This window comes from Barbus barbus (assembly GCF_936440315.1).
Source record: "Barbus barbus genome assembly, chromosome: 5".
Lineage (NCBI taxonomy): Eukaryota > Metazoa > Chordata > Actinopteri > Cypriniformes > Cyprinidae > Barbus > Barbus barbus.
The window spans coordinates 27,445,014-27,472,662 of record NC_136733.1 but is presented as its reverse complement, the minus strand read 5'-3'; the positions used below and the strand labels follow the sequence as shown (position 1 = coordinate 27,472,662).

Here is a 27,649-nt window from a genome sequence, read left to right as displayed (position 1 = left end):
TAATTTAAAAAAAAAAATGTATATCCAAATATTGTCAAACCTGATGTGTCATGTCTAATCTGTAATCTGTCTGTGTTTGCAGTGGTGTGTCCTCTCACCTGTATGAATGGAGGAGTATGCAGTACCCGCACACATTGCCTGTGTCCACCAGGCTTCACCGGACGCCTCTGCCAATTCCCACTTCGGACTCAAGCTTCTCGAGGCAACAAGCAGCCTGCCTACAGCGTACAAGTGAGTGTCTCCTTCACACTGTGTTTTCCACTGATTTAACTGTAAATGCAGCTTTTTTTCCAGTTGTCATCTTGATTCCAAACAGACAAACCGATGGTGCAAAACCAGTTGTGATAGAAAGAATATACTGAATGTGTCTCATGTCTCTTGAAGGTTTTCTAGATGAATAATTAACTGAGAATAATTGAATCTCTCCAGGTGATGCCTGAGTCCCAGAGTCTGTCAGAGCCAGGTGGGCGGCAGCAGATGACACAGACACACTCTGTTATCACTCTGCAAGGCACTGGACATCACTCCTCTGAAGGTAATTGGCACACAGGACATTGTCACTATTAATTTGACTGAAATGTGGTCTCCTTCACATACATGTGTACACATGAAAACCCGACATCTGAGCGGCTGAAGAGGATTACATTTGTTTTTGAAGGGAATGCGCCCTCTAGCTACCTAAATGCGTCTATGTTCGTGCGAATCATTCGTGATCCAGCTTCACCTACAGAAGAAGTGAGTGCAGGGTTTTTTAAATGAATCTTTGCAAATCGCATTTCCTAATAATGCGCTAATTAGCAAGTTTCACAATGAAAGCGGCTAAAGTAAACAATCCTTCAGAGAGAGGCTCGGAAGAGAGGGGCGGAGTCAGCAGAGCTCATTAATATTTAAAGAAGAATGACACAATACGGCTTGCTCTGAAAAGAGCTGTTTTTGACACGGTAAAAAAAAGGAGTTTTTTACACTACCAATGAGAAATTTTAACCAAACTATGTTACAGACTTTTCATTAAGAATAATATCAACTTGTGGAAAATGGGCGTCCGATGACCCCTTTAAAATAATTATTTTTTAGAATTTGTGATATCAAATCATCTATTCATGTTTAATGCTTCTAAACTTCATTGTTATTAAAAAGTTATTTAAAAATAACTGTGCATTTCCTTCTTTTTGATTTTATCTTTCCAGTGCAGGTCAATGTTCGTGTTGTTCACACGCCAGACACTTCAGTTGTCATTCATCCTATCGACCAATTAGAGAACAAGCCTCACAGTACCAAGCCTGTGACCCGCCTCCCTCCACAGACGCACAAGCCAAAGGGGAGGTGCTTCCAGGAAACCACTCCCAAACAGGCTGTGAGTGACAGAAGTAGATGATATGATACACAAAATCTGATTTGCCTATGAATTTCTCATTTAATATATATTTAACAACACTCTAATTATTACTCTTTCTTTTTACAGTGTAGTAGTAACCCTCTCCCTGGTTTGACCAATCAGGAAGACTGCTGTGGCAGTGTGGGTAATTCCTGGGGCCAAAATAAATGTTACAAATGCCCGTTACTACCTTGTAAGTTCAAATAATTTCTGTTATATAATTTAACTTTTCTTTGGAATTTGCATTTTACTGTTTCTGTCCAAGATCAAAGTGTCTGTCCAGCCAAAAACAATCCCTTCTCATGACTAATTCTTTAAAAATAAGAGTTAATCTCACTCAGCGCTGTTTTTCTCTACAAATTCACCCTGTCATAGCTTGACAGGTGGGAATGTGTCATTGCAGTCTTGGAGTTAAGTTTCAATATGGGCTAGAAGAAAAATGCTTTTTTCCACTCCCGTTTTCTCTCTGTAACTCATTTGATGTCTCAGAGCTCAGTCAGACGGTGATCCTGGCCTGGTGAACATTTCTGTGTATGAGTGGATGTGTGTTAGTGTTTGCGTTCGAGTGTGTGTGAATGTCTGCGAGTGTCTTCGTGCCTCAGCAACATCACCATATTTTCCAATGACACACCCTTTGCAGTAAAAGGAGACAAAAGTGAAGGGTGGAAAAAAGGACAAAAAATGTTGGCTTTGGCAAAAGCCTTTCTGGAAAGCCACTCTGTCTCTCTTCTCGCATGTTCTTATACAGAAGAGAAAATATCAGCTTCAGAGAAATGTTCCCACTGTGGCCCTTTTCTCACTTTCTCACACACAGAAGTGAAGCACATCACACACAGCACACCATGCTACCAGTTTCTCTTTGACATAAATCCCCTCAAAGACACTTCTTTCATCAATTTTCTCAACGTCTTCCACCACTTAAATTTTTATTTGCCTTTATTTTACATTCTTTTCATTGGTGTGATGTTTCATAGTTTCATGTTCTGGCTTAGTCAAACAACCAAAGCAGCTAGTACAGATGCTTTTTCTTGGAGAAATAATTAGTAATTTGTCTGAATTTCTCTCATTCAGATGCTGGAAAACACCAGACTATAGTAAAGGACTTTGGCTCCACGTGCCCTCAGGGATACAAGAGACTCAACAGCACTCACTGCCAAGGTAATGCTGAACTGTGTGTGTTGTATAGGTTTTACAAATTGTAGTTATGTTGGTTGTCATAAAATGTACACATCCATGAGCATTAAATTAACACAAACAAGACGGCTGCCAAAACATTTTCTATCATGCGGTTTAGGGGAAATATCACATCCATTCTGTTTGCTACATAGCCAGATCAGTGGTTTTTATTTTGACAAGATTATTGTATGAAACTCATGTGTAGTTGGTGGAATTTATGATAACTATCATAAACTGAAGCTACTCAGTCACGTGATCTAATTATCTTAGTATTAATATAAAAATAATATAGTAACTGTTATAACATTATTTCAGTCATGACAACTCTTGGGATTGATTGAAAAATCTTTATTAATGTAAATTAGGGATGCAGCAAATGTTGATGCAACCAAAATTATTCGGCCAAAAATAGCAAAATAAAGCTCTTTCGGTGTCCGGCCAAATAAGCGAAAAGACTAAATAAAGTGTACCGAACAAAGACGTGATGCGATCAAATAGCAACCAGTGTAGACTGAGAGGTGCACACTCTTTATAATGCAGCAAACATGTCGGTAGTGTGGAAGCATTTAAAACTGTCCGAGAAAAATGCAAAAATCATTACATGCACCGACAGTGAGAGACCGTTTAGTGCTGCATCGCATGTCTTCAACAAGAAGAGGAAGGGGTGGTTGTTTTGCGGATTACTGTATGATGATTGAAATCGCCAAATGGCTTTAAACAACTGCAGCGCTATCTGCTTGTTAGCCAAGGTTTAAAGTCCAAAGCGCGAGGAAAATCTGTGCTCAAACTGTGTTACTCGTCAGTTGATCAGTAACATTTTAAGGAATTTTTAGAAGGCATGTAACAATGTGATACATGCGACAAACATCTTCACAATTTGTAATGAGAATCATTTATAAATCTGCTGTTGTCAACAAGAATAAACAATAGGGTCTGGCTGCAGACTTGCACTTGCACTCTCAGACTTGCACTCTCAGACACTTTCGCTTCCGCAGGAGAGTGCAAGTGACATTGTAATTTAGTTTCTTTTTTCTTGTCTTCACCATCTGGCTACTGTTGTAAAATGTTGAGCGATTCAAACAAAAAATAATCAATAAATAGAACAAAATAAAAAAATAAAAAAGACTGCAAGTGACGTCACCCGCAGAAGCGCAAGTGTCTGAGAGTGCAAGTGCAAGTCTGCAGCCAGACCCTTCTCAGAATAAACACTGAGGTCTTCCTACGGGTTTCCATCAAAATAAAAGCTTAGAAAAAGCAAGAACTTTATCAACATTCATAAATGTTAGTATTGTAATTGTACTGTTGTTCTGTAAAATAAAATGAAGTAAGGCAATGATAATGATAATAATAATTACAACAGCTCTATTAATAAATTTATTATAACATTCACACATAAGGCCATATCATACACCTGGCGCAAGGCGTGGCGCAAGTGTTTTTGCTAGTTTCAGCCCGACGCAATTCTAATTTTCCCGTCCTGCGCCGCGTTGTTTAAATAGCAAATGCATTTGCGCCCATGGGCGTGCTGGTCTATAAAAGGGATGTGTTCAGGCACATTGTTGGTGCGTTGCTATTTTTAGGGACTGAAAATAGACTGGTCTAAAGTCAATGGCGCAGAATTTTTTTGTTATTTAAAGAGCGCATTAGTAGAAAATGTGCCTCTGGGCTGGTCCACAACGCGCGTTCACTTTGCTTACACACAGGGACACAAACATGCCAAAATTAAAGGATTACTGTGTAAAATAATATTATTGTGTAGGCTACATAAATATAAAAATGTCATAGATGTCATAATGGATAGTCATTGTGTGTATCAGAATTAGCCTACCTATTTGCTCGCACGTGAGCAGATCCGTTTGCTCTCTGGAGACGAGTTCCGTCTGTGCGCCTTAAATTTCCTCTCGAATCTGCCATGGCCCTGTTACGGGGCTGACGAGACGTGAGACGTGCGGATCCATGTGCAAAGCTTTATTATGAAACATGGTCAAGACAGGCAGGGTCGAATAACCAGCAAACAGGTATGTTGAGGGCAAGACAGAAGAGTGGTCAGTAAACAGGCGTGGTCGACGATCGGCGTACAATATCCAAACAGGGCAAGGCAGAGAGAATAATCCAGGAACACGGGCAGGAATCAAAACACAGGAAAACAATGAGGAAAACTATGAACAGAGAACGCTTTGTAGTGCAGACAGGCTAACAATACTCGGCCGTGAGCAAGAGCAAGTCCCAGGCTTAAGTAGTGAGTGGTGGTGATTGTGAAATGGTGATCAGGTGTGGGTGTGATAATTGAGAACAGCTGTGCGTGATTAGGGAGTGCAATGGATGGTGGGAAATGGAGTCCAATGTGCTTGTGAGTGAAAATAGTCACTGTGGTGAACGGGTGACCTCTAGTGGTGGTTGACCGGGAGAGCATGGACATAGCCCCCCCCCAAAGAGCGGCTTCCAGACGCTCCCAAACAATCCAGGAGGGCGGTGGAGCAGAGGCGGAACAGGGGGGGGGACGGAGGGCCAGGCCCGCGAGGAAGTGGGAAGACCGGGGACTGAGGCAGAACCGGCAGAGCAGGAAACCAGGGCGGAGCCACAGGCCAGGGCGGAGCAGACGGGACCGGAGCCCACCAGGGCGGAGCAGGCGAGACCGGAGCCCACCAGGGCGGAGCAGGCGAGACCGGAGCCCACCAGGGCGGAGCAGGCGAGACCGGAGCCCACCAGACCGGAGCAGTGGACCACCATGGCGGAGCAGATGACCACCAGACCCGAGCAGAGGACCACCACAGGGAGGCAGACAGGGCAGGAACCCATGACAGAGACTGGGATCTGGGGAGAACAAGGACAGAAAACACAGAGAGAGCAGAGACAGACAACACAGAGAGAGCCTTCATGGTCTCAGGAGCCGTGGCAGGGCAGGACGGGACCAGAGCGCACCTGGGTGGAGCAGGAGACCCCCAGAGCCAGGCAGCTGACCACCACCGCGGAGCAGACAGAGCCAGAGCCCACCAGTGTGGAGTAGACAGGGCAGAGGATCTCCACGGTAGAGCAGACTGCTCAGGAAGCCATGGCAGGATCAGGGATCTGGGGGAAACAGAGACAGACGCCACAGGGAGAACAGAGACAAACAACACAGAGAGAGTCCCCATGGTCCCAGGGGCCGTGACAGGGCAGGTCGAGAGTTCGTAGACGGTCTCAATGGCCGTGGCAGGACAGGATGAGGATTCAAAGGCAGCTTCCATAGCCGTGACTAGGCAGGACGTGGATTCACAGACGGCCTCCATAGCCGTGACTGGGCAGGACAAGGATTCACAGGCGGCCTCCTTAGCCGTGACGGGACAGGGCGTGAGCTCACAGACGGCCTCTTTAGCCGTGACGGGACAGGGCGAGAGCTCACAGACGGCCTCTTCAGCCGTGACAGGACAGGGCGTGTGCTCAAAGACGGCCTCCTTGGCCGTGACAGGACAGGGTGTGAGTTCACAGACGGCCTCCTTGGCCGTGACAGGACAGGGCGTGAGCTCACAGACGGCCTCTTTAGCCGTGACAGGACAGGGCGAGAGCTCAGGAACGGTCTCCATGGCCGTGACAGGGCAGACAGTGAGTTCAGGAACGGCCTCCGTGGCCGTGACAGGGCAGACAGTGAGTTCAGGAACGGTCTCCGTGGCCGTGACAGGGCAGACAGTGAGTTCAGGAACAGCCTCCGTGGCCGTGACGGGGTAGACCGTGAGTTCAGGAACGGCCTCTGTGGCCGTGACAGGGCAGACCATGAGGTCCGGAACGGCCTCCATGGCCGTGACAGGGCAGACCATGAGGTCAGGAACGGCCTCCGTGGCATGAGAACTGGATTCTCGGGATTCGGGAGTAGATGCCACCACTTCGGGAGGTTCTGCAGCGGAAGCCGCCACCTCTGGAGGCACGGGAGCAGACTCGTGAACAGGAGAGACCTCAGGAGCACAGTGTGCAGCCCACACGCTCAAAATGGCGACCGCCATAACGGGAAGCACTGAGGTCAGGGGAACAGTCTCTGTAACAGCCAGGGTTGAGGCCCTGGGAATGCCAGCTGCTCGCACCGACGTCAGTGGTGGGTCCATCACACTGGATATCAGAACTCGAAGGACTGACCTTGAATCTGTGGTAACAGCCTCTGGCAGTTCGGTGGAGGCGTGAAGAGACTCTGGCTGGAGCACTGAGACGTGGTGTGCAGACTCTGGCTGGAGCACTGAGACGTGGTGTGCAGACTCTGGCTGGAGCACTGAGACGTGGTGTGCAGACTCTGGCTGGAGCACTGAGACGTGGTGTGCAGACTCTGGCTGGAGCACTGAGACGTGGTGTGCAGACTCTGGCTGGAGCACTGAGACGTGGTGTGCAGACTCTGGCTGGAGCACTGAGACGTGGTGTGCAGACTCTGGCTTGACAGCGACGACGTGAGCAGACTCTGGCTTGACAGCGACGACGTGAAGGGGTGCTGTTTCTGCCGCCATTTTGTGAGTGAGTGCGGTGTCGCGTTCCTCCGCGACACCCACAGTAAAAGAAGAGCCCACGCACAGCAAAGCATAATCCATAAACTCAGCGAGTGACGAACGCGGACCCTCTCTAAATAGTTTACCTCTGAGAGGTTTATTAACGCCATCACCAAAAAGATGAATCAAAAAACAGTCCGGCAGATCTGAGTCATTGGCTAAGCTTAAAAACTCCTCAATACACTCCTCCAATGATCGGATACCCTGCTTGAACCGCAACAGACGAAATGCTGTGTCCATACCATTCTCCTGATCCTTTGAAAAGCTGCTGGATCCTCTTGTGGCCGAGTATTCTGTTACGGGGCTGACGAGACGTGAGACGTGCGGATCCATGTGCAAAGCTTTATTATGAAACATGGTCAAGACAGGCAGGGTCGAATAACCAGCAAACAGGTATGTTGAGGGCAAGACAGAAGAGTGGTCAGTAAACAGGCGTGGTCGACGATCGGCGTACAATATCCAAACAGGGCAAGGCAGAGAGAATAATCCAGGAACACGGGCAGGAATCAAAACACAGGAAAACAATGAGGAAAACTATGAACAGAGAACGCTTTGTAGTGCAGACAGGCTAACAATACTCGGCCGTGAGCAAGAGCAAGTCCCAGGCTTAAGTAGTGAGTGGTGGTGATTGTGAAATGGTGATCAGGTGTGGGTGTGATAATTGAGAACAGCTGTGCGTGATTAGGGAGTGCAATGGATGGTGGGAAATGGAGTCCAATGTGCTTGTGAGTGAAAATAGTCACTGTGGTGAACGGGTGACCTCTAGTGGTGGTTGACCGGGAGAGCATGGACCAGATTCGTGACAGGCCCGAGCGCAACTCGCTCTTAAAGGGAATGCGAGATGAGACTGTGATTGGTTTATTGCACGTTACGCCCAAAAAACACCCATTACTCATTAAGAGAATAGGGACAACCCGTTTAGACCATGCGCCCGGGCACGCCGACCGTTTTCCCGTCGTTAAACTTGCAAAAGTGGATTCGGACATGCCCTGAGTGCACTTGCGCCTTGCGCTTTAGACCGTGTGCTTAGATCGTTAAAATAGGGCCCATAGTGTTCAAATTGAGATCTGTAATATATTCTAATGTTTTAAAAGTATTTTCTGCTCAGCAAGGCTGCATTTATTTGTACAGTAAAAAATACATGCCTGATTCAAGAAGGGGGTCTCGAAAATGTTACTAATTAATTTTAAGCAAAATTGTGCTTTGTTGGTATAATGTCTGCTATACTGTAAAAATGTTCTGTGCTCATTTTTTTTTTATTGTTGTTTTGTAATTGATTTTTTCTTTGAAAAGCAAGACAAAACAGTAAAAAGCACAATTTGGCTGTTTAATTTATGTTGAAAAAAATGCGAAAAACCGTGTTCTGTATTTCCCCCTTCGGCACAGTGTTTCATTTTGTTCAGTTTCAGCTTTAGCCAAGAATTTTCATTTCAGTGCATCCCTATTGTAAATAGAATGTGCATAGGTTTGGTCTTGGCAGACTATATCTGCTACGCTGCTGCTGCAGGGCAAGGAGACTTGCTTCTGCTAAACGCTTGGATCATAAAATTAAAGCATAGCATTCATTGAATACATCCTGGTTATATAGGTAAACAGTAATGAGTATGTGAATCTGATTGGCTGGGAACATTGAATTGAATGAACCAATTAGAATGCGAGTAGAGTTTCATGGTTGAACTATTCACAAAATGTACATGTATTTAAAGCTATATCAACTCCCTCTAGGGCCTTTTATGGTAGAGATGTTGTCACAGAATTTCATAAACACCTAAGGAAATCTTTGATTAGTCCTGTAAAGTTGCTGCAATAAAAAGCATTTTATCATAGAAAGGAAAGTAATAGCAGAGCAGTCCTGATATCCATTCCTGATACAGAAGTCAAGGACTTTCTGCCAGTTAGGAGACAGTTTGGATTACTGTGGTATATAGACCTGCATAGTTTCAGATTTAGAATAATAGCAGAAGAGAACATAAAAATATCAGATAATTCAGCGATAAGCTCCATTTATATTCTCATTGAGGGAGATGCTTGGTTGGGACGAGGCAAGTGAATAAATTGTACACTAGCAAAATGACTAACAACATCTGTCAGGTTTTAGTGCGAGCAGATGCTTCAGACCTTTGATATACTGTAGGTGCCCTCTTAAATGAAAACATTTCTCAGATTTAGGAGAAATCAGAAGAAATGAAAGGTGAAGAATTTAATCAGAACAAAGTGCACAAAATGAAGAATTTAAAATGAAGACAACAGCAGTTAAATTGCATCATTTCTTCAGATGATGATCTTCCCGATGAACAAAACTGCATACTGTTTTGGGTGTTATCTGATAAAACATGCTTTTGCTTGAATGTTACAGATGGAAATACCCATTGAGTATGAGAATAGATATTACTCAGCTTCAGTGTTATCCAGATCAACAGAGAGCTACACAGTTTAGCTGCCAGACTGAATGCATGGAAACACTGTATATAAAGTTCTGCTCCAAAGGAAAATCAAATTTTTGACATCAATGGTAACATTAAACCCTGGTTACTCCGATAACATTTTGACCTTGAGCCTATCATCTTCTTGATGTAGAAACCTACATTTATGTTTTCATAAAAAACTTAGTGTATAGCACTGTATATACTGCAGGCACCAATGTACAATAGAATACTAACTGTTGCTTCTCAATTGGAAGAAGTTACAAAAATTGGAAAGAAACATTTTCTGGCATCTTTATTTTCATTGTTAGAAATTCAGCTTCAGAAATTCTTCGATGATGGAAAACCCATCAGCGCCATCTCTGACTGCAATAGAATTACTTAACAGCCCTAACAATGACAGCTGGAAAATCGGTTACAAAACTGTATCTTTGACAAGAAGGAGAGACTTGAGTTGTTTCTCTTTGACGTGAAATGTCTCAGTTGGTTTACCTTGATTTAACTGAATTTTATTTCTTTAAAGGATAGTCTACTAACCATTGTAGGCAATGTTAGGCCATCTTAAATTTTACCCATGAACATAATCTAAACATTCACTCTGATCCTAAGCCGATACCAGGACCAAAAAATTATTATTTTATTTTTTACATATTTTTCATGGACGTATTACAAATACTAATGACTTTTTTCTTGTGTATTTTATTTACTTTCTCTGCCTTAGACATAAATGAATGTATGATACAGGGGCTGTGCCAGAATGGAGAATGTTTAAACACACAGGGAAGTTTCCGCTGCACCTGCAAACCTGGTTATGTACTGACAGAAAGGACACGCTGTGTTGGTAAGACATAAATATGTGCGCAAACTTGCATATAACACTATACACAGAATGGCCAACAAACCATCATAAAGATTTTTTTACTCTCTTAGCATCAACAGCAACAGTTGAGCAGGGGCTCTGTTATCGTATGGTTACGGAAGCAGGGAAATGTGAACATGCTCTTCCAACACGCCTGTCCCAGGAGATATGCTGCTGCACTGTGGGTAAAGCATGGGGAAGCAACTGCGAGAGATGCCCACAGGATGGGACAGGTGAGCGTGCCTTTTCAGTGGGGGTGTGCACCATTCAGAATTTATTAGAGAATGCCTTTTAAGTTCCTGAATTTGAATTGAATATGAAGGTAGCAAACGGGATGCAGAATTACAGTTCAAATTTGAATGTAAAATTAAAATGACTTTAAAATTCAATAAATTCATTTTAAACTAGAAAAATATTTTTTAAAAGGCCTTGTTTGGAGGTTTTTGAAAAATGTTTTGAACTTTAATGTTTAAATATTTAAGAGATGTTTAAAAAGCTATCTATAGACATGTTGTATTTAGTTTATGTTTCATCATATTTAACAAATTTTAGACCAGGGTGGAAGAACACAAAGGCCCGGTTTCACAAACGGGGCTTAGCTTAAGGCAGGACTAGGCCTTAGTTAAATTAAGATATTTAAGCAACTTTTACAAAAATACCTTAGAAGAAAACATTAAGGCAGGGGTCTCCAACCCTGCTCCTGGAGAGCTACCCTCCTGAAGATTTCAGCTCCAACCCCAATCAAACACACCTGAACCAGCTAATCAAGGTGTTCAGGGCTACCTGATAATTACAGACAGGTGTGTTGCAGCAGGGTTGGAACTGAAGTCTGCAGGATGGTAGCTCTCCAGGAGCAGGGTTGGAGATCCCTGCATTAAGGTGTGCATCTTGACACAGAACAATGAAACTGACATATTTTAAGACATGTCAGAGCAAGATATTTTCAATTGAGACAGCTCAAACATGCATTTTAGTCTGGGACTAGCTTAACCCTTGTCTGTGAAACCGGGGGTTAATATCCCAGAATTAGCCTAATTACCTGTTGAATTTCTTAGCATTACAATCCAGTAAGTTCCTCCTCTTGTCATTCAAATTCAAATTCCGATTCAACTTCTTTTTTGCCAATTATGAACTGAAATTGTGTCAATTTTTCAACTCTGAATTTTGCCCAATCCTATTGTGTACATGTGTCTGTATCTTTAAAGAAGGTTTTGACTCTTTGACTAAATAATCTTTGGCTTTCTCTCTCTAATTCTTCTTTCTCTCTCGCTCTATTTCTAGCTTCCTTTAATAAGATCTGTCCAGCTGGAAAGGGGATGTCTTTCCTGACCTATCATGGCACTCTGTCCATTCAGCCCTTCCTTACCAGTATTGAACACATTAATCCTGACACTGGTAGAGACATTTGAATTACTTCTGAGATAAAAATTCTTTAAGATTGATTTCTTTATTTTTTTATTGACTGATTATTCATTGTATCTCTGTGCTTGTGTTTCAGAGGTCAAGCCTCCGGTAAGATTCTGGTTTTATGCCTAAACTACCAGACGAGGGAAGAACAGAAAGCAAAAGTCGTCTTTGACAGAAATCTCAAAGTCGCAGTTTTAATAAATAAAATAATGGGAGATCAGCTGTAGACAGTTCACGTAATTGATTTTGCTCTCATGTCAACAGGAAATCCCATTTCAAACGACAACGTCCATGCAGCTCTTACCAATCAATACACACAGGCCTCGCCACCCAGGTACACTTTAGAAAATGTAGCGATGTGTTTCTGCATAGCTCACACGGTAGCGCAAATATCAAACATGCAATATGTTGTGTCTATAGCAATAATTGTCTGCATTTCTTTTTTCGTTTACTCACAAATATTTAAACATTAATTTATTTTCAAAATGTGTCTTTTTCTCTACCTTCCTCACTTCTGTCTCTTTAGTCATTGTGGCCAGGCCAACAACTCCTCCCATAGTCCATGTGCCTCCAGAGAGTGATTCACATGAAGTGGCCCAGACGCAGGTTTCACGTGAGTTCCATGACATCTTGTCAGTTAAATCTGCAGTATTGGTTTATGCAAAGTTCTGTTTGGTAATTTAATAAGAAAAATGATTTTTTTTTTTTACAATTATGGATTTTTTTCTTTGGGTTTGGGTATCACAGCAATGGATGACTGCAAGCTTAACTGGAATATATGCGGCCATGGAGAGTGTGTGAACATGCAAAATGGTTTCATGTGCCACTGTTACACTGGCTATCGACCCCATCCACAGAGAAAGAGTTGTGTGGGTGAGTACACACATGTAAATACACACACATACTTTACAAACAATGAAATCACAGATGGATGTACGCTAAAATAAAAGCCTGGATTTGTAGTGCATAAAATATTATACACTACCAATTAAAAGTTTGGGGATGGTAAGATTTTCTATTGTTTTTAAAAGACGTCTGTTATGGTCACTAAAGGTTTCTTTTTTTTTTTTGATAAAGTAAAAACAGTAATATTGCAAAATATTATTACAGTTTAAAATAACTTTTTTTTTATTTGAATAGATTTTCAAATATAATTTACTCCTGTGATGGCACAGCTGACTTTTCAGCTGCCTTTACCTCAGTCTTAAGTGTCACACGATCCTTCAGAAATCATGTTGATTTGGTTCTCAAGAAAAATTTCTTCTTATATAATCAGCAATATAAACAGTTGTGCTGCTTAATATTTTTGTAGAAACCATGACACAATTTTTCAGGATTCTTTAATCAGTAGAAAGTTCAGAAGAACAGCATTTATTTGAAATAGAATGGTATAGTAATTGAATAGTAGTGTATAATGTTTTTAAAATTACTATATAAAACAACTATATTACACAATAAAGATAACATAAAAATATATACAATGTTCTCACTCTTTCTGTAGATGAAAATGAATGTGACTCGGAGCCATGTGGTAGAGGCACCTGCATTAACACCGTGGGTTCCTACAGATGCCACTGTCACAATGGCTACAAACTTGTGGTGCATAATGGGAAACGCAAATGTATTGGTAAGTGACCAGCATCGTCTATTCAAATGCAGTGTACAGCTACTAAATATATGAGCGTATCAGTACAGATGGCTGACACTTGTTTGGATGCATGTTTTCAGATGTAAACGAGTGTTCTAAGCCTGATATCTGCGGAGTTGGAGGGCATTGCACTAATTTGCATGGATCCTATAAGTGTGAGTGTCTGCCGGGCTTCCATAGCAAATCACGCAGACAACCTCTCTGTGAAGGTGAGGACACCCACCCATACAAAGCATAGACACAATACACCTAATTAATGTTAAATGTAGACACCTATAAACAGTTCATGTTCATCCAGTATGGTTTATTTTGTTTTTTATTAGCAGTGTATTTAAATGTCAGGGAAGGTTTGTGAGAGTCTCATTGTCTATGCTGTTGCGGTCTCTCAAATGCAGACATTAATGAATGTTCGCAACTGAGTATATGTCCTAACAAACAGTGTGAGAATACTGTTGGATCCTATGAGTGTATACCCTGCCAACCTGGATACCAAACACAGGGAGGAGTGTGTTATGGTCTGAATACTTACACACATACAGAGACACGTGCAACCACTCACAAACAGTTTAGCTCACATTCTTAGAACTATAGGGCTAAAGCCATTCTGACTACCATCAGCTCCTCGCACAGACTTCCAGACATTTCATGACTAAACCAAAACAACTCTCTTTACACTTCCCTTTGTGCATGCCATTTGCTGTCATTATATTTTTATTATATTTATCCACATGCAAATTTGTTAATTATTAAAATATTATTTTAAAATCTCAGGGTTACTTCAAGTAAATATATTAGGTGAAAGAGGTTCAGATGACAAAAACGTTTGGGAATCCATGCATTACATGAAAAAATGTAATGTGAATTTGTGCATTTTAATGTGTTTAAAAGGCAAAAGACACCGTAATACATGGTCAAATAATGATCGTAGTATGATGCAATGTTGAAACTGTCACAAACTACGCTGGAGCCAGGAGAACATTCAAAACTTCTTTTATTGAAGAATCCAAGGAGTACACACGTGGAGAATGGGGGTAAGACAAACACATGACATCTACAATACCGGACATCAGACACGGGGAAAACCAAGGCTTAAGAATACTGGGGAATCAAACAAGGAGAACTGAAACAGGTGAGGAGTAATCAAACAAACGGAGACTAATGAACTAATGATCACACAGAACAAGGGCAGGAACAGGAAACCAAATATGGACATAAGAGGGAGGGAAACACAGGACATGGGGACACAAGACTGACATTTACTCCCCCCTCCAGGAAGGCGCGTCCTGCACCTTAACACTTCCAACGGGGAGTGAGGGCGATGCCCGTTCCGGGACCCACGGCGGAGATGGGAGCTCGGGCGGCCATGGCGGGTCAGGGGACTCGGGAGGCCATGGCGGGACCGCCTCCGAGGCTGCATCGTGGCCCCAACCCCCGCCTCGGCCTCTACGGCTGGAGCCCTACTACCCCAGCCCCCCCCAAAAAAAAATTCCTTGGGGAAAGTAGGGGCTCAATCAGTCTGGCGTACTGGAGGAGCGGACACTTGGGGGCGCTCTGGAAGCGCAGACACTGGAAGAACGGGCACTGGAGGGCGCTGTCTAGGAGCAGGCTCTGGAGAGCGCTTTCTAGGGGCCAGCACTGGAGGGCGCTCTGGGGGCACAGGCACAGCATAGCTCTTTCGAGGGGCTGGCACTGGGCTTGAGTCAGGGGCGGCCAGCGGGCTTGGGTGAGCCGCGGACGGCGGCGTAAAATTCCCTGCGGACGGCAGGCTTGGGAGCGGACGGCAGTGTAGAGTTCCCCACGGATGGCGGGCTTGCGTTGACCGCGGATGACGGTGGGCTGGTTCTAGACTTCCCAGACACCGGAAGATACCTTCTCTCCAACTCAGTCCAGTGGTGTCTGGGAGGTCCACGGGGCAATGGTAGTTGGCCCCCGAGCCAGAACAGATGATCCCACGCTGCTTGCAGAACTCCCCGAGCTTGCAGAACTCCCCGGTGTACTCCTAGAACGGGAGATCAAGACGGGCTAGAGCGGCGAAACGGGTGGCGGCTTCCATGCCGCGGGAGAAAACTGGGAAACAATACTTTTCAAAAATGGGAAAAAATAAACGAGAAAAGAGGTGCCGCTTACGGTCTTGTTTTTGGTCTCTCTCTCTCTCTCTCTCTCTCTCTCTCTCTCTCTCTCTCTCTCTGTCTCTCTCTGTCTCTCTCTGTCTCTCTCTGTCTCTCTCTCTGTCTCTCTCTGTGTGTTAGATGTCAATGAGTGTCAGAAGCGTGGTGTTTGTCTGAACGGCCGTTGTGAGAACTTGGCAGGATCCTATCGATGTCTGTGCAATGAGGGCTTCCTGCCTGAGACTGACAGCAAAGGCTGCAGAGGTCAGTGGCACACAGCCAATAAAACTAAACAACATATTGGTTAAAGGAACACTCCACTATTTTTGGAAATAGGCTCATTTTACAACTCCCCTAGAGTTAAACTGAGTTTTACCGTTTTTGAATCCATTCAGCCGATCTCTGGGTCTGGCGGTAGCACCTTTAGCTTAGCTTAGCATAGACCATTAAATCGGATTAGTCCATTAGCATTTGGTCATCAAAAATGACCAAAGCGTTTCGATAATTTTTTAATTGACTCTTCTGTAGTTACATCATGTACTAAGGCTACCGGAAAATTAAAAGTTGTGATTTTCTGGGCCGATATGACTAGGAACTATACTCTTATTCCGCAACTTTTCCGTCAGTCTTAGTACACGATGTAACTACAGAAGAGTCAAGTTTTAAATAGGAAAATTATCAAAACTCTTTGGTCGTTTTTGAGCGAGATGCTAACTGTCTAATCCGATTTAATGATCTATGCTAAGCTAAGCTAAAAGTGCTACCGCCGGACCCTGAGATCGGCTAAATGGATTCAAAAACGGTAAAACTCAACTGTTTAACTCTAGGGGAGTTGTAAAATGAGCCTATTTCCAAAAAAATGCTGAGTGTTCCTTTAATGGAAACTTAATCTTGCCATTCAGAATGGTTTTAAAATTGATTTTATTACTTCCTGCACAAGTTCATTCTAAAGGGAATAAATATACTTGCAAACACAACTTTTCAACATATACATAAATAGAATTGAGCACGTGTGTATGTGCTCTTTCTTGAAAGTTATGTGTCTGTTCGTCTCTCCACAGACATCAATGAGTGTCAGGATAACCATCTGTGTGCTAACGGTCACTGCATTAACACTCAGGGATCATTCCGCTGCCAGTGTTACCTTGGTTACCAGCCTACACAAGAGGGAAGCCACTGCGAAGGTCAGCTAGTAATTACTAACCCAATGCTGCGAGTCTCATGAACTTAATACTGCAATATCTGTATACTACAGTACAAATTGTATAGAGAATGTAATGCACTAAAGAAAATTTTGCACTTCAATTTAAGTCTGCAGATTTTCGGTAGATGGAATTTTCACAGAAAACCACGTAGTGTATGACTCCATCCAGTTGAAAAGCTTGTTTGATATTTTGAGCCAATTGTAGAGCGCACATTGTTTTCATTTGTCATACTTCTCCTAGGCACATGTTTCTGCAGGAGATCATTGTGTTCAGAGTGACTTGAAAGTCTGGTAGTGGGATTTTTGCTGTGTGATTCTCAGTCGTTTAGTGTATAATGCCCAGTTTTTCTCTGTTACTATTTAAAAATACAGCCATTGTATGATGTAGAGTTTTAAAAAATCTCTTCAGATAAAAAAAAAAAAAGTTGTGTAGTGTATTCCAGTCTTTAGCATGGCCGGAAACACAGTACTGACCAATTAGCATTCAGGACCAAAAATATCCTTCTGTATAACAAACATTTACAATAGTTAATCATTTATGTGGTCTTAAATATGCAATAAAGCCAATAATCCCCAAATGTAAAAAGTCAGAATGAAGTGTCTTATGCTCAACAAGGATGCATTTATTTAAACAATTGAAACAGTAAATATTTGAAATATTATTACAATTTAAAATAACTATTTTCAGTTTAAATTTTATTTAAAATATGATTTATGTCAGCGCCAATAGCGTCGTGGGTAGCACGCTGACGCCGTTGCGCTTTGGGCATCCCGAGTTCGAGTCATGACTCGACCTTTTCTGATCCTGTCCCACTCTCTCTCCCCCAGTTCACTATATATATATATATATATATATGTGTATTCCTGTAATGGAGAAGCTTACTCCAGTCTTTAGTGTCACTTGATCCTTCAGAAACCTTTCTAATGTGCTGCTTTGGTTTCAAGAACCATTTCTTCTTAGTATCAACATTGAAAAACGGTTGTGCTGTTAAAATATTTTGTGGAAACAGTGCTACATATTTTTTAGGATTCTTTGATGAATAGACCGTTCAAAAGCACTGCATTTATTTGAGATATAAATCTTTTTCACCCAGTCTTTATTCATCTTGTACACCCAAAAATGGTGTTTACTGGTGGTTTTTGTCATTGTTTACTCACCCTCATGTCATTCCAAAACTGTATAAGTTTCTTTCTTATGTTGAACACAAAAGAAGATATTTTGAAGAACCAAATATTTGCTGGTCCCCACTGACTTCCATTGTAAGGAAAGAAATACTATGGAAGTCAATGGGGACCATCAACTGTTTAATTACCAGCATTCTTCAAAATATCTTTTTATGTTCAACAGGTTTGAAATGAAATGAGTGTGGGTAAATGATACCAAAAGTTTCATTTTTGGTGAACTATCCCTTTAAAATTATAAATGTTAATTTTGATCAATTTAATGCATCCTTGCTCAATAAACTGATTCATTTTATTTGGGGAACTTTTGAATGATAGTGAGCAAATATCTTTTGTAACCCTTCTAATACAGCTGAAACAATTCACTAATGCACACCCTACGTGAATCAGTAAGAATATGTTTGATCTCTTTAGATATTAATGAGTGTGACCGAGCTTCTAACTGTCAGCGAGGACGCTGTATCAATACGATGGGCTCTTACCGCTGCGAGTGCCAAAAAGGATACATGCTCGTCAGTGGGCGCCGATGCCAGGGTATGGGATTTCACACTTTTTACATCACCCAGTTCCTTATCTTGGTCTTGGTCCTCTTGTTCACCTTTTTACACTCTCTCTCAGATATAGATGAGTGCGCTGTGGAAAGGAGTCTGTGTCAGCCTCACGGTGTATGTGAAAACAGGCAGGGTGGATATGTGTGTGTGTGCAACGATGGTTTCAGGCTGTCTGAAGACAAACACAGCTGTGAAGGTGAGAGCTGGTTTAGTGAGTTTGATCACATGAAGTTGCTTTTGCCTTTTTTTTTTTTTTTTTTTACGAAGTTCGGTTATTTCTGTTTTTTTCCACACAGAGGTTGAGATAGTTTGGAATGATAAGAAGGAGTGCTACCTAAATCTAGATGACACCGTGTTCTGTGATAGCGTCCTGGCAACCAACGTTACTAAGCAGGAGTGCTGCTGCTCTATCGGTGTGGGATGGGGAGATCACTGCGAGATCTACCCCTGTCCCGTCTACCACTCTGGTTAGATTACAGATGAATACATGTATGTATTAATGGATGAAAGGTAAATTGGTCCATCAGTGTTTGATTGATGTTGTCTGTTTTTTTCCAGCGGAGTATCACTCTCTGTGTCCAGTTGGCAGGGGATTTTACCATGAGGAAGGAAAGATGGAATATGGATTGCCTTTGCAAGGTATATGTGCATGAATATGTGTATTCACAAACACAAACACACTTCCTCACATAATAAAGTAAATCCTCTGACTTTCATGCTCTCTTTGTAGATATTGATGAGTGTGTATTGTTCTCTAATGAGATCTGTAAGGAGGGACGTTGTATGAACACACAGCCTGGCTTTGAATGCTACTGCCAACAGGGATTTTACTATGACAGCAATCTACTGGAATGTATCGGTAAAATCACACACAAATACACACATTTTTCTGTACACACTTACATGGACATATACTCTACAGTTTAAAAGTTTTTGGGGTTTTTTTTTGGAAAGAAAGCATTGACAGTAGTCTTTTTCATTGTTACATTGTAATGAACTTCAATCAAAAAATCCTGAAAAGCGATGGATCATGATTTTTACGAAAATATTAAGCAGCGCATATGTTTTTAACATTGATAATGATAAGAATGTTTCTTGAGCACCAAATCAGCATGTTAGAATGATTTCTGAAGGATCACATGACACTGACGTCTACAGGAATGGCTTCTGAAAATTCATTTTATAATATGTTCGAGTAGAAAAGAGTTATTTGAAAAGAAATTGCAATATTTCACAATATTACTGTTTTATTGTTTAAATGCTGCTTTGGTGCATTCAAGAGATTTATTTAAAAAAATTTAAACTTTGGAACAGTGGTGTGTAAAAGTACAATATTTTGTACAGTGCCATGATTTTACAAATACAGTAAAGAAATTAATTTTTGCTAAATTATTAAATAACAATTGTAAATCTTAATGTGTTGTTATTTTGGTCATGCATTGGAATGGGCTATATAATTTAAAATTTTGCAGTGGTTCAAACAGTCGTTATTTTATTAGATTATTTTTTTTAAACCACCAAAAATGAAAAAAATTCAGAAAACCAGTATGATACTGATATTGAAAAGGAAAGATTTTTTTTGTGCTGCTGTACTTGCCTGCTAGTGGTAGAAAGAATCATTTGTCAGCCACTAGGGAGCAGTAGAATTACACAAGTACAGCACTCACATTTGACACACCAACACATGATAAACCTTCATCTTTCATATTTATCAAACTCAAATGCATTGTAGAATTCCTTAACAGTATTTTCTCTCTCTTTCCCCCTGTAGATGTGGATGAATGTCATGACGAGTCCCTGTGTACCAATGGACATTGTGTGAACACTCGAGGGTCGTTCTACTGCACCTGCAACCCACCCTGGGTCCCTGACACCTTTAACAAGAAGTGTGTCTTTCCCACAGTTACAGGTATGTGTTTATAGTCAAGTGTGTCACACTTGGTAGTAAAGCCACCCAATTAAAAAGCTTCTGCCCTGTGTGAAGCTCAAACTCACGACCTTCAGATTATGAGACCGACGCGCTGCCTACTGTGCCAACGAGGCTTTGGCCCACATGCACACAGAACGCTTTATGTAGTGACACAGCTGCATGTTTCTGAAAAATAATATATCTGTAAGGGGGCCCTGTCAGTGCATTCATAAAAGGACCCTTAACCCCTTAAATCTGTTCTTTCAAAGCAGTTTCGCTGTCAGCATACAACAGTGAGTTGAAACAGTGTTACAATAAAAAAAGAAAAAAATACAAAAAAATACAAATGGACAATTACGAAAGAAAAAGGATATAAATTAAACAATTTAGCCTACTAAAAATAATAGCCTACTGTAAAATTGAATAAAATAATCAAATGTAAATAAAACACTGTAGTCGTCACCATATTAATTAAATATACATTGAGTTATGAAAGTTATTCAGTGAAGAGCACTGAATGATTCACTCGTTTTCTTTTTGTTGTGTTGAATAAACACTGCATTAATCACACAGCCATAGTCTTTAAATCATCTATGAGAGCAAGGGACGCCCAGGTGGTTCGGGGGTCCTATGCAACTTAAATACTTTGCATATAGGGATAACTGTCACTGTCATCAATCAAAACAATTTGCCTGCAATATGTATTTGTATATAATTTTTAGTTACAATTTAGTTATATTTTATACTTGTTATATTTCATATTAAATATATATATATATAATGTAATGTATGTTACATAATGTAATGTAATATATACATAATATATACAATATTTTTACACTTCCATTAATATGTTTAAGATCAGTGCAGTTTTTTTAAAGAAATTAATACTTTATTCAGCAAGGATTTATTTTATATGTATTATTTTTTTAAATATAATAAATATTTCTAAAATATAATTAATACAATATTTACACACTACTACTACTACATATGATTTTACAGAGCTAATAAATTATTCAGGAGGGCATTAAATTGATCAAAAGTGACAGTAGGGAAATTTATAATGTTACAAAATATTTCTGTTTTAAATCAATTCTCTTCTTTTGAAATTTCTATTTATTAAAGAATCCTGAAAAAAAAATCAAGTTTCCTAAAAAAATGTTAAACAGCACCACTATTTCCGTAATAAAATGTATCAGATCAGCCTGTTAGAATAATTTCTGAATGATCATGTGCCACTGGAGACTGGAGTAATGGCAGAGATGGAATAAATAACATTTTAAACTGTTTTTTTCTTAATTCTACTAATATTTCACATTCTTCAGTTTTTTTTCTTTTTTTTTTTTTTCTTTTTTTTTATAAATGTAATAGGTAAAGTTTAATAAGTCTTGGTGAGCAAAAGACCCCAAATGTTTGAACGGTAGCCACTAGCCAATGTATTTTTTAATTTATTTAAAAAATGAAATATAAATGTAATATAAATTATTGTAATAATTTAATCATTGTAAACTCAAGTATCCTGATGTAAATTTTTTTGATTCAGGTGTGGATGAATGTCAGGACCCTGCTAATTGCAAAAATGGCCACTGTGTAAACACCCAAGATTCCTATTATTGCCTCTGCACTCCTCCCTGGATTCTGGCCACCGACCGTAACAGCTGCGTCACACCTGAGGAGCAGGCGGGTGAGTATAGTTTTATGGAAACATCACGGTGCTAATAAAAAATGGCATGAGTTCTTAGAATGTAATGTACAGATGGTCTGTTTTATTATGGCTCAAAATGTGTTGGGCTATTCATTTCCTAAGAAATTCAACTGCTCTTCCTGGAATAGTAAAGATGAAATAACTCCAGGCATTTATTGAAGTTCTCACCCAAGACTGTGTGCTTCTGATGGCTCTCTCCTTGTCTTCCTCCCTCCTGCTGTTTTCTCTCTATCTGTCCTTCTCTCTGTATATCTCTTTAGTAACGGGTGTGTCTGTGGTGCACCTTTCAGATGTGAACGAGTGTGAAGATCCCTCCTACTGTAGGAACGGGAGATGTGTCAACACTCCCGGCTCCTTCCACTGCATTTGCAAGCAGCCACACACCTTCAGTGCAGCCCTCAAGCAATGCGTCTATGATGGTGGGTATCACAAGTAATCTGCATGCAGACTTGTGATTGGTGGAAACTTTTTTTTTGTTTGTTTGTTTTTGATTGGCCTTCATGTAGCCTGGCAGTCCACAAGTTACTGCTCTGAACCTCTGAGCATGGACCATTAAATATATTTTAGCAGTGTTAGCCTTGGAGTTGACTTTGTTTCCACCTACTTTGCCATTTCTTTTGTGAACCCTCTGTATTTGTTTCTTTTTCATGTCCTCCATCATCTGCTTATCTCTGTCTTTCTCAGACCGTACTGCAGCACATAAGGACATATGTTTCCAGGAGGTTGATGAGGATCTTATGTGCACTATGCCACGAAATGAGCTAACGGTGACGTACTCTGAGTGCTGCTGTCACTACGGTCGTGGCTGGGGCCCAGAGTGCCGGACCTGTCCAAATAGAAATTCAGGTATCGCAAAAAAATGCTCTTGTGCTTAGAAGGCTGCATATATTTGATCGAAAATACGGTAAAAACTGTAACATTGTAAAATATTCTTAATGGTTTTTCAATTTGAATTTCATTTAAAATTTATTTTTTTGAATGTTCAGCAACCATTACTCCAGTCTTCAATGTCCCATGATCCTTCAGGAATCATTCTAATATGCTGATTTGCTGCTTTAAGAGACATTTCTTATTATAATTATTACAATAATTATTTGAAAACAGTTAATATTTTGTGGTAACTGGGAAACATTTAGTTTTTCTTTAGGATTTTTGACGAATAGAAATTAAAAAACAGCATTTATTTGAAATACAAAATCTTTACTGTTACTTTTGATAAATTTAATGCATCCTTGCTGAAGAAAAGCATTAAATTCTTTAAAAAACAATCATACTCAAACGTTTGAATGAACATAATAGAAAAAAAACGTTTGCCAGTGTTGAATTTTCTTTTTTACATTAGCAAAGCAGGTAGAAAAGGATGAAATTGTGATGTACGGGAAGTTGTGGCCTAATGGTTAGAGAGTCGGACTCGTAATCCAAAGGTTGCGGGTTTCGAGTCTCGGGCCGGCGGGGATTGTACAGTTGTGGTCAGAATTATTGGAACCCTTGGTAAATATGATCAAAGAAGACTGTGAAAATTAACCTGCTTTGTTAATCCTTTTGATCTTTTATTTAAAAAATTCACAAAAAGCTAACCTTTCATTGGATAATAAGAATTTAAAATGGGGGGAAATATCATTATGAAATAAATGTTTTTCTCAAACACACGTTGGACACAATTATTGGCACCCCTAGAAATTCTTAAGAGTAAAATATCTCTGAAGTATACTCCCATTCATATTCACAATTTTGAGCACTTTAGGGTGATTATGAACATGAAATTATCCAGCCATGGCTTCCTGTTTCACAGAAATATAAATAGGAGGGAAAACAAAGCCCAAATTCCCTTAATCATCCATCACAATGAGAAAAAACAAAGAATATATTTCTGATGTGCAGCAAAAGATAATTGAGCTTCACAAATTAGTGAAGTGGCTTTAAGAAAAGAGCTAGAGCAGTGAAAATTCCCATTTCCACCATCAGGGCAATAATTAAGAATTTCCAATCAACAGAAAATGTAATGAAACTGCCTGGAAGAGGACGTGTGTCTATATCGTCCTAATGCACGGTGAGAAGGAGAGTTTGAGTGGCTAAAGACTCTTCAAGGATCACAGCTGGAGAATTGCAGAAAATAGTTGAGTCTCGGGGTCAGAAAACCTTAAAAAAAAATTGTCAAACAGCCCCTACATCACCACAAGTTGTTTGGGAGGATTTCAAGAAAAATTCTTCTCACTCATCCAAAAACAAACTCCAGCATATTCAGTTATCAGACAGGACTGGCACTTCAAATGGGACTGGCTTCTATGGTCAGATGAAACTAAAAAATGAGCTTTTTAGCAGCAAACACTCAAGATGGGTTTGGTGAACACAGGGATAAAAAGTACCCCATGTGTACAATGAAATATACTGCTGTATTTTTGATGTTGTAGGCCTATTTCTGCTGGAGGTCCTGGACATCTTGTTCAGACACATGACATCATGGATTCTATCAAATACCAACAGATAAAAAATCAATAAGTGACTGATTCTATTAGAAATCTTATAATGGGCCATGTTTGGATCTTCCAACCGTACAATAATCCAAACACAAACCTCAAAAACAACACAAAAATGGGTCACTGAGCACAAAACCAAGCTTCTGTTGGCCATTCCAGTCCTCTGACCTGAGCCCTGTAGAAAATGAGTGAGGTGAACTGAAGAGAAGAAGCACCGTCATGGAGCTGTGAATCTAAAGGATCTGGAGTGATTCTGGATGAAGGAATGGTCTCTGATCTCTTGTCAGGTGTTCTCTAACCTCATCAGGCATTATAGGAGAAGATTTAGAGCTGTTAAACTGACAAATGGAGGTTTCAAAAAGTATTGAATAAAAAGGTGCCAATAATTGTGTCCAACGTGTGTTTGAGAAAAACATTTATTTCATAATGATATTTCCCCCCATTGTAAATTCTTATTATCCAATGAAAGGTTAGCTTTTTGTGATTTTTTTTTTTTTAAATAAAAGATCAAAAGGATTAACAAAGCAGGTTAATTTTCACAGTCTTCTTTGATCATATTTACCAAGGGTTCCAATAATTCTGACCACAACTGTAGGTGGGGGGAGTGAATGTCCAGCGCTCTCTCCACCCTCAGTACCATGACTGAGATGCCCTTGAGCAAGGCACCAAACCAACTGCTCCCCGGGCGCCGCAGCATAAATGCCCACTGCTCCGGGGGTGTGTGTGTGTTCACTGCTGTGTGTGTGTGTGTTCACTGCTGTGTGTGTGCACTTTGGATGGGTAAATGCAGAGCACGAATTCCGAGTATGGGTCACCATACTTGGCTGTATGTCACGTCACTTTCACTTTTTTCACTTTCACTAAGATGAAAAGAAATATCAAACATAACTATCCTTTATTTTGTTTCGGTGTGTGTGCAGTGCTTTTTAACAGGTTGTGTGAAATGCATTTGGAGACTGAGTCTGATGGAGAGGGGGACTTCCTGGCAGCTTTCTCCAATTACAACCCAGGTGACCTTGGCAGTGTTATTCACCTTGAACTAAACAGAACTGGCTGAGTTATTCACGACTCTTTCTGTCACTCTCACGTGTTCAGATGGAGACAGTTCAGAGGAAGACTCAGACGAGTGTAGCTGTGCTAATGGACGGTGCGTGCGCTCCTATCTGGGTACGATGTGCGAGTGCAATACTGGATTTGTACTGGACCACTCACGAACACGCTGTATAGGTGAGTATGAATGCATAATCATTAAGGTCATGTTCCTGAAGTCGACATATTTCATTATTTGTAAGTGTATGGACAGACATATTTTGAGGCGGTTTCTCTCTTTCTTCCTCTAGATATCGATGAGTGTGCAGGCCGAGGGACAGGGCAGAGCCTCTGCAAGAATGCACGCTGTATTAACACCCTCGGTTCATTCAAATGTCACTGTAAACTCGGATTTGTAGCGGCACGCCGACCAAATGTGTGTATACGCGCTAGGACTCAGTAACAGCACCATGGCTCATCCACACAGTTAACGCTTCTACAGCCCACACTCTCTCTCATGTACATACAGAACAATTCATATGCCACCACTAAAAAACTGCAATTATGAACATTTACCCATAAACACACACATACACAAAAACATTTAATGTTTCACATTCTCATTTCCTGTTAATCATTTTCTTATGTTGGGAATTAATCTTTAACTTCTGAAATATTAAGATGTTATGTTGCCTTTTATTTTATACTTTTATTCATATCTGTTTGCACCCATTTTAAAATGTGTTTGTTGCTGGATGAGGGATTTTCATTGGATGAAATGTGTCTTCTAACTTAAGTGGGATCATTTTTTTTGTAATTATGCTGCTGCTCAGCACATTTTGGTTAACTTTATTATAGCTCATTATTTTGTTAAATATTGTATTTTTCTTTTTCTTTTTTAAGATTTAAATTGGTAAGACTTTCTCAAGACTTGTGTTTTTTCTTATTGGTTTCTGCCATTTTTCAGTTTGGTATTAACGATCACTTGATTTTTGTGATATTCCTTTGTTTGTATTGATGTCTGTTTTTTGTTTCCCATTGATAGCGTTTTGCTCTGTTAATTTGCTTTGTACATTTTCTTTATTTGATAATGCAACCGTTGTCATCTTTCTTTGGTTGCACTGAGAACCTTATCGTTTTTATATGAAGTTAGTCATTGACAAAGATGCCAGTGATGATTTTGGTTTTCTGAACCATTTAAATTGTGCAAAAAAGTTCTACTGAAATGGAAAAAAAAAGTTTTCAGTTTCTTAAATACTTTTGCTTTCTTAATGAGACAGAACTGTGAGGTTATTTTTCACAGAAAAAAACTCGACCTAATAACTACACAAGTGCATATACCAAAGAAATTAAGATAAAATTAATAAACAAGAAAAAAGAAGTCAAACTCAGTGCTGCTGACTGTTTTTTTTTTTTTCTATATATTTGTCCTTTTTATTTTTCTTTAATTATAATTAGGCTGTAGCGGGGTGTCTTTGGTGTTTAAAAAATAAAATACAAGCACCTTGTTTTGGTGTCAGTTTACAATCTTCACATTCTACACTTCATTCCTCAGAGAGTCCGTATTACAGTCATGCTAATAATAATGTTGAAAGTATGTGGCATGTGGCAAAACCAAGAACAATCTTTTGTGTTGTTGTTTCTGGCACTAGGGGGCATTAGAACAACACAAATAAAACATTGTTTCTTTCTGAAACAAACACATCCACGAAGACATTTAGAAAACGCTTACATTCAAGACTTTCTTTGTATAAACCGTAAAGCTTTATATTGCCAATGCATTTCTAGTTAGTTTCTCTCTCTCTCTCTGTCTGAACGTTAGGTGAAGGTCTGTAGTAAACTTGGTACACTGTGTGTTTACTCTATCTGGAAACCAGAACCCACCCTATATATCTGACGCAGCCCAGAGAAGTGCGCTTTCACTGATAAATGAGTGTGTATTTCCCGTTTCATGACTAAAAATCTGTGCCCCGTGTGAGGCTCGAACTCACGACCTTCAGATTATGAGACTGACGCGCTGCCTACTGCGCCAACGAGGCCACGTGAGTACTGCGTGCAGGGGCACCTGATCATTACAAATCTGCAGCT

At 40.5% G+C, this 27,649-nt stretch overlaps 1 protein-coding gene across 1 annotated transcript; it reads left to right on the top strand.

The window, feature by feature from the left end:
- The first annotated feature begins 87 nt into the window (after window positions 1–87).
- On the top strand, window positions 88–27,092 carry LOC306869197 (latent-transforming growth factor beta-binding protein 3-like). Its single transcript, XM_079415847.1, has 29 exons — window positions 88–231; window positions 430–535; window positions 1,188–1,354; window positions 1,463–1,568; window positions 2,447–2,533; window positions 10,201–10,320; window positions 10,410–10,571; window positions 11,620–11,733; window positions 11,837–11,850; window positions 12,010–12,079; window positions 12,272–12,358; window positions 12,493–12,618; window positions 13,247–13,372; window positions 13,474–13,602; window positions 13,789–13,908; window positions 15,643–15,765; window positions 16,563–16,685; window positions 18,302–18,421; window positions 18,506–18,634; window positions 18,735–18,905; window positions 18,997–19,077; window positions 19,169–19,297; window positions 20,210–20,347; window positions 21,894–22,034; window positions 22,316–22,474; window positions 22,740–22,901; window positions 25,453–25,542; window positions 25,628–25,759; window positions 25,873–27,092. The coding sequence occupies exons 1-29, from the start codon at window positions 103–105 to the stop codon at window positions 26,022–26,024; spliced, it is 3,513 nt and encodes a 1,170-aa protein (XP_079271973.1). The 5' UTR covers window positions 88–102; the 3' UTR covers window positions 26,025–27,092.
- Window positions 27,093–27,649: the final 557 nt, after the last annotated feature.

Bases quoted from the DNA above. Each gene is read 5' to 3' on its own strand.
- LOC306869197 (XM_079415847.1), top strand. From the start codon at position 103: ATGAATGGAGGAGTATGCAGTACCCGCACACATTGCCTGTGTCCACCA. The intron at 12,080-12,271 runs GTACACTTTAGA...CTGTCTCTTTAG, and splicing joins ACACAGGCCTCGCCACCCAG to TCATTGTGGCCAGGCCAACA. The intron at 22,475-22,739 runs GTGGGTATCACA...TGTCTTTCTCAG, and splicing joins CAAGCAATGCGTCTATGATG to ACCGTACTGCAGCACATAAG.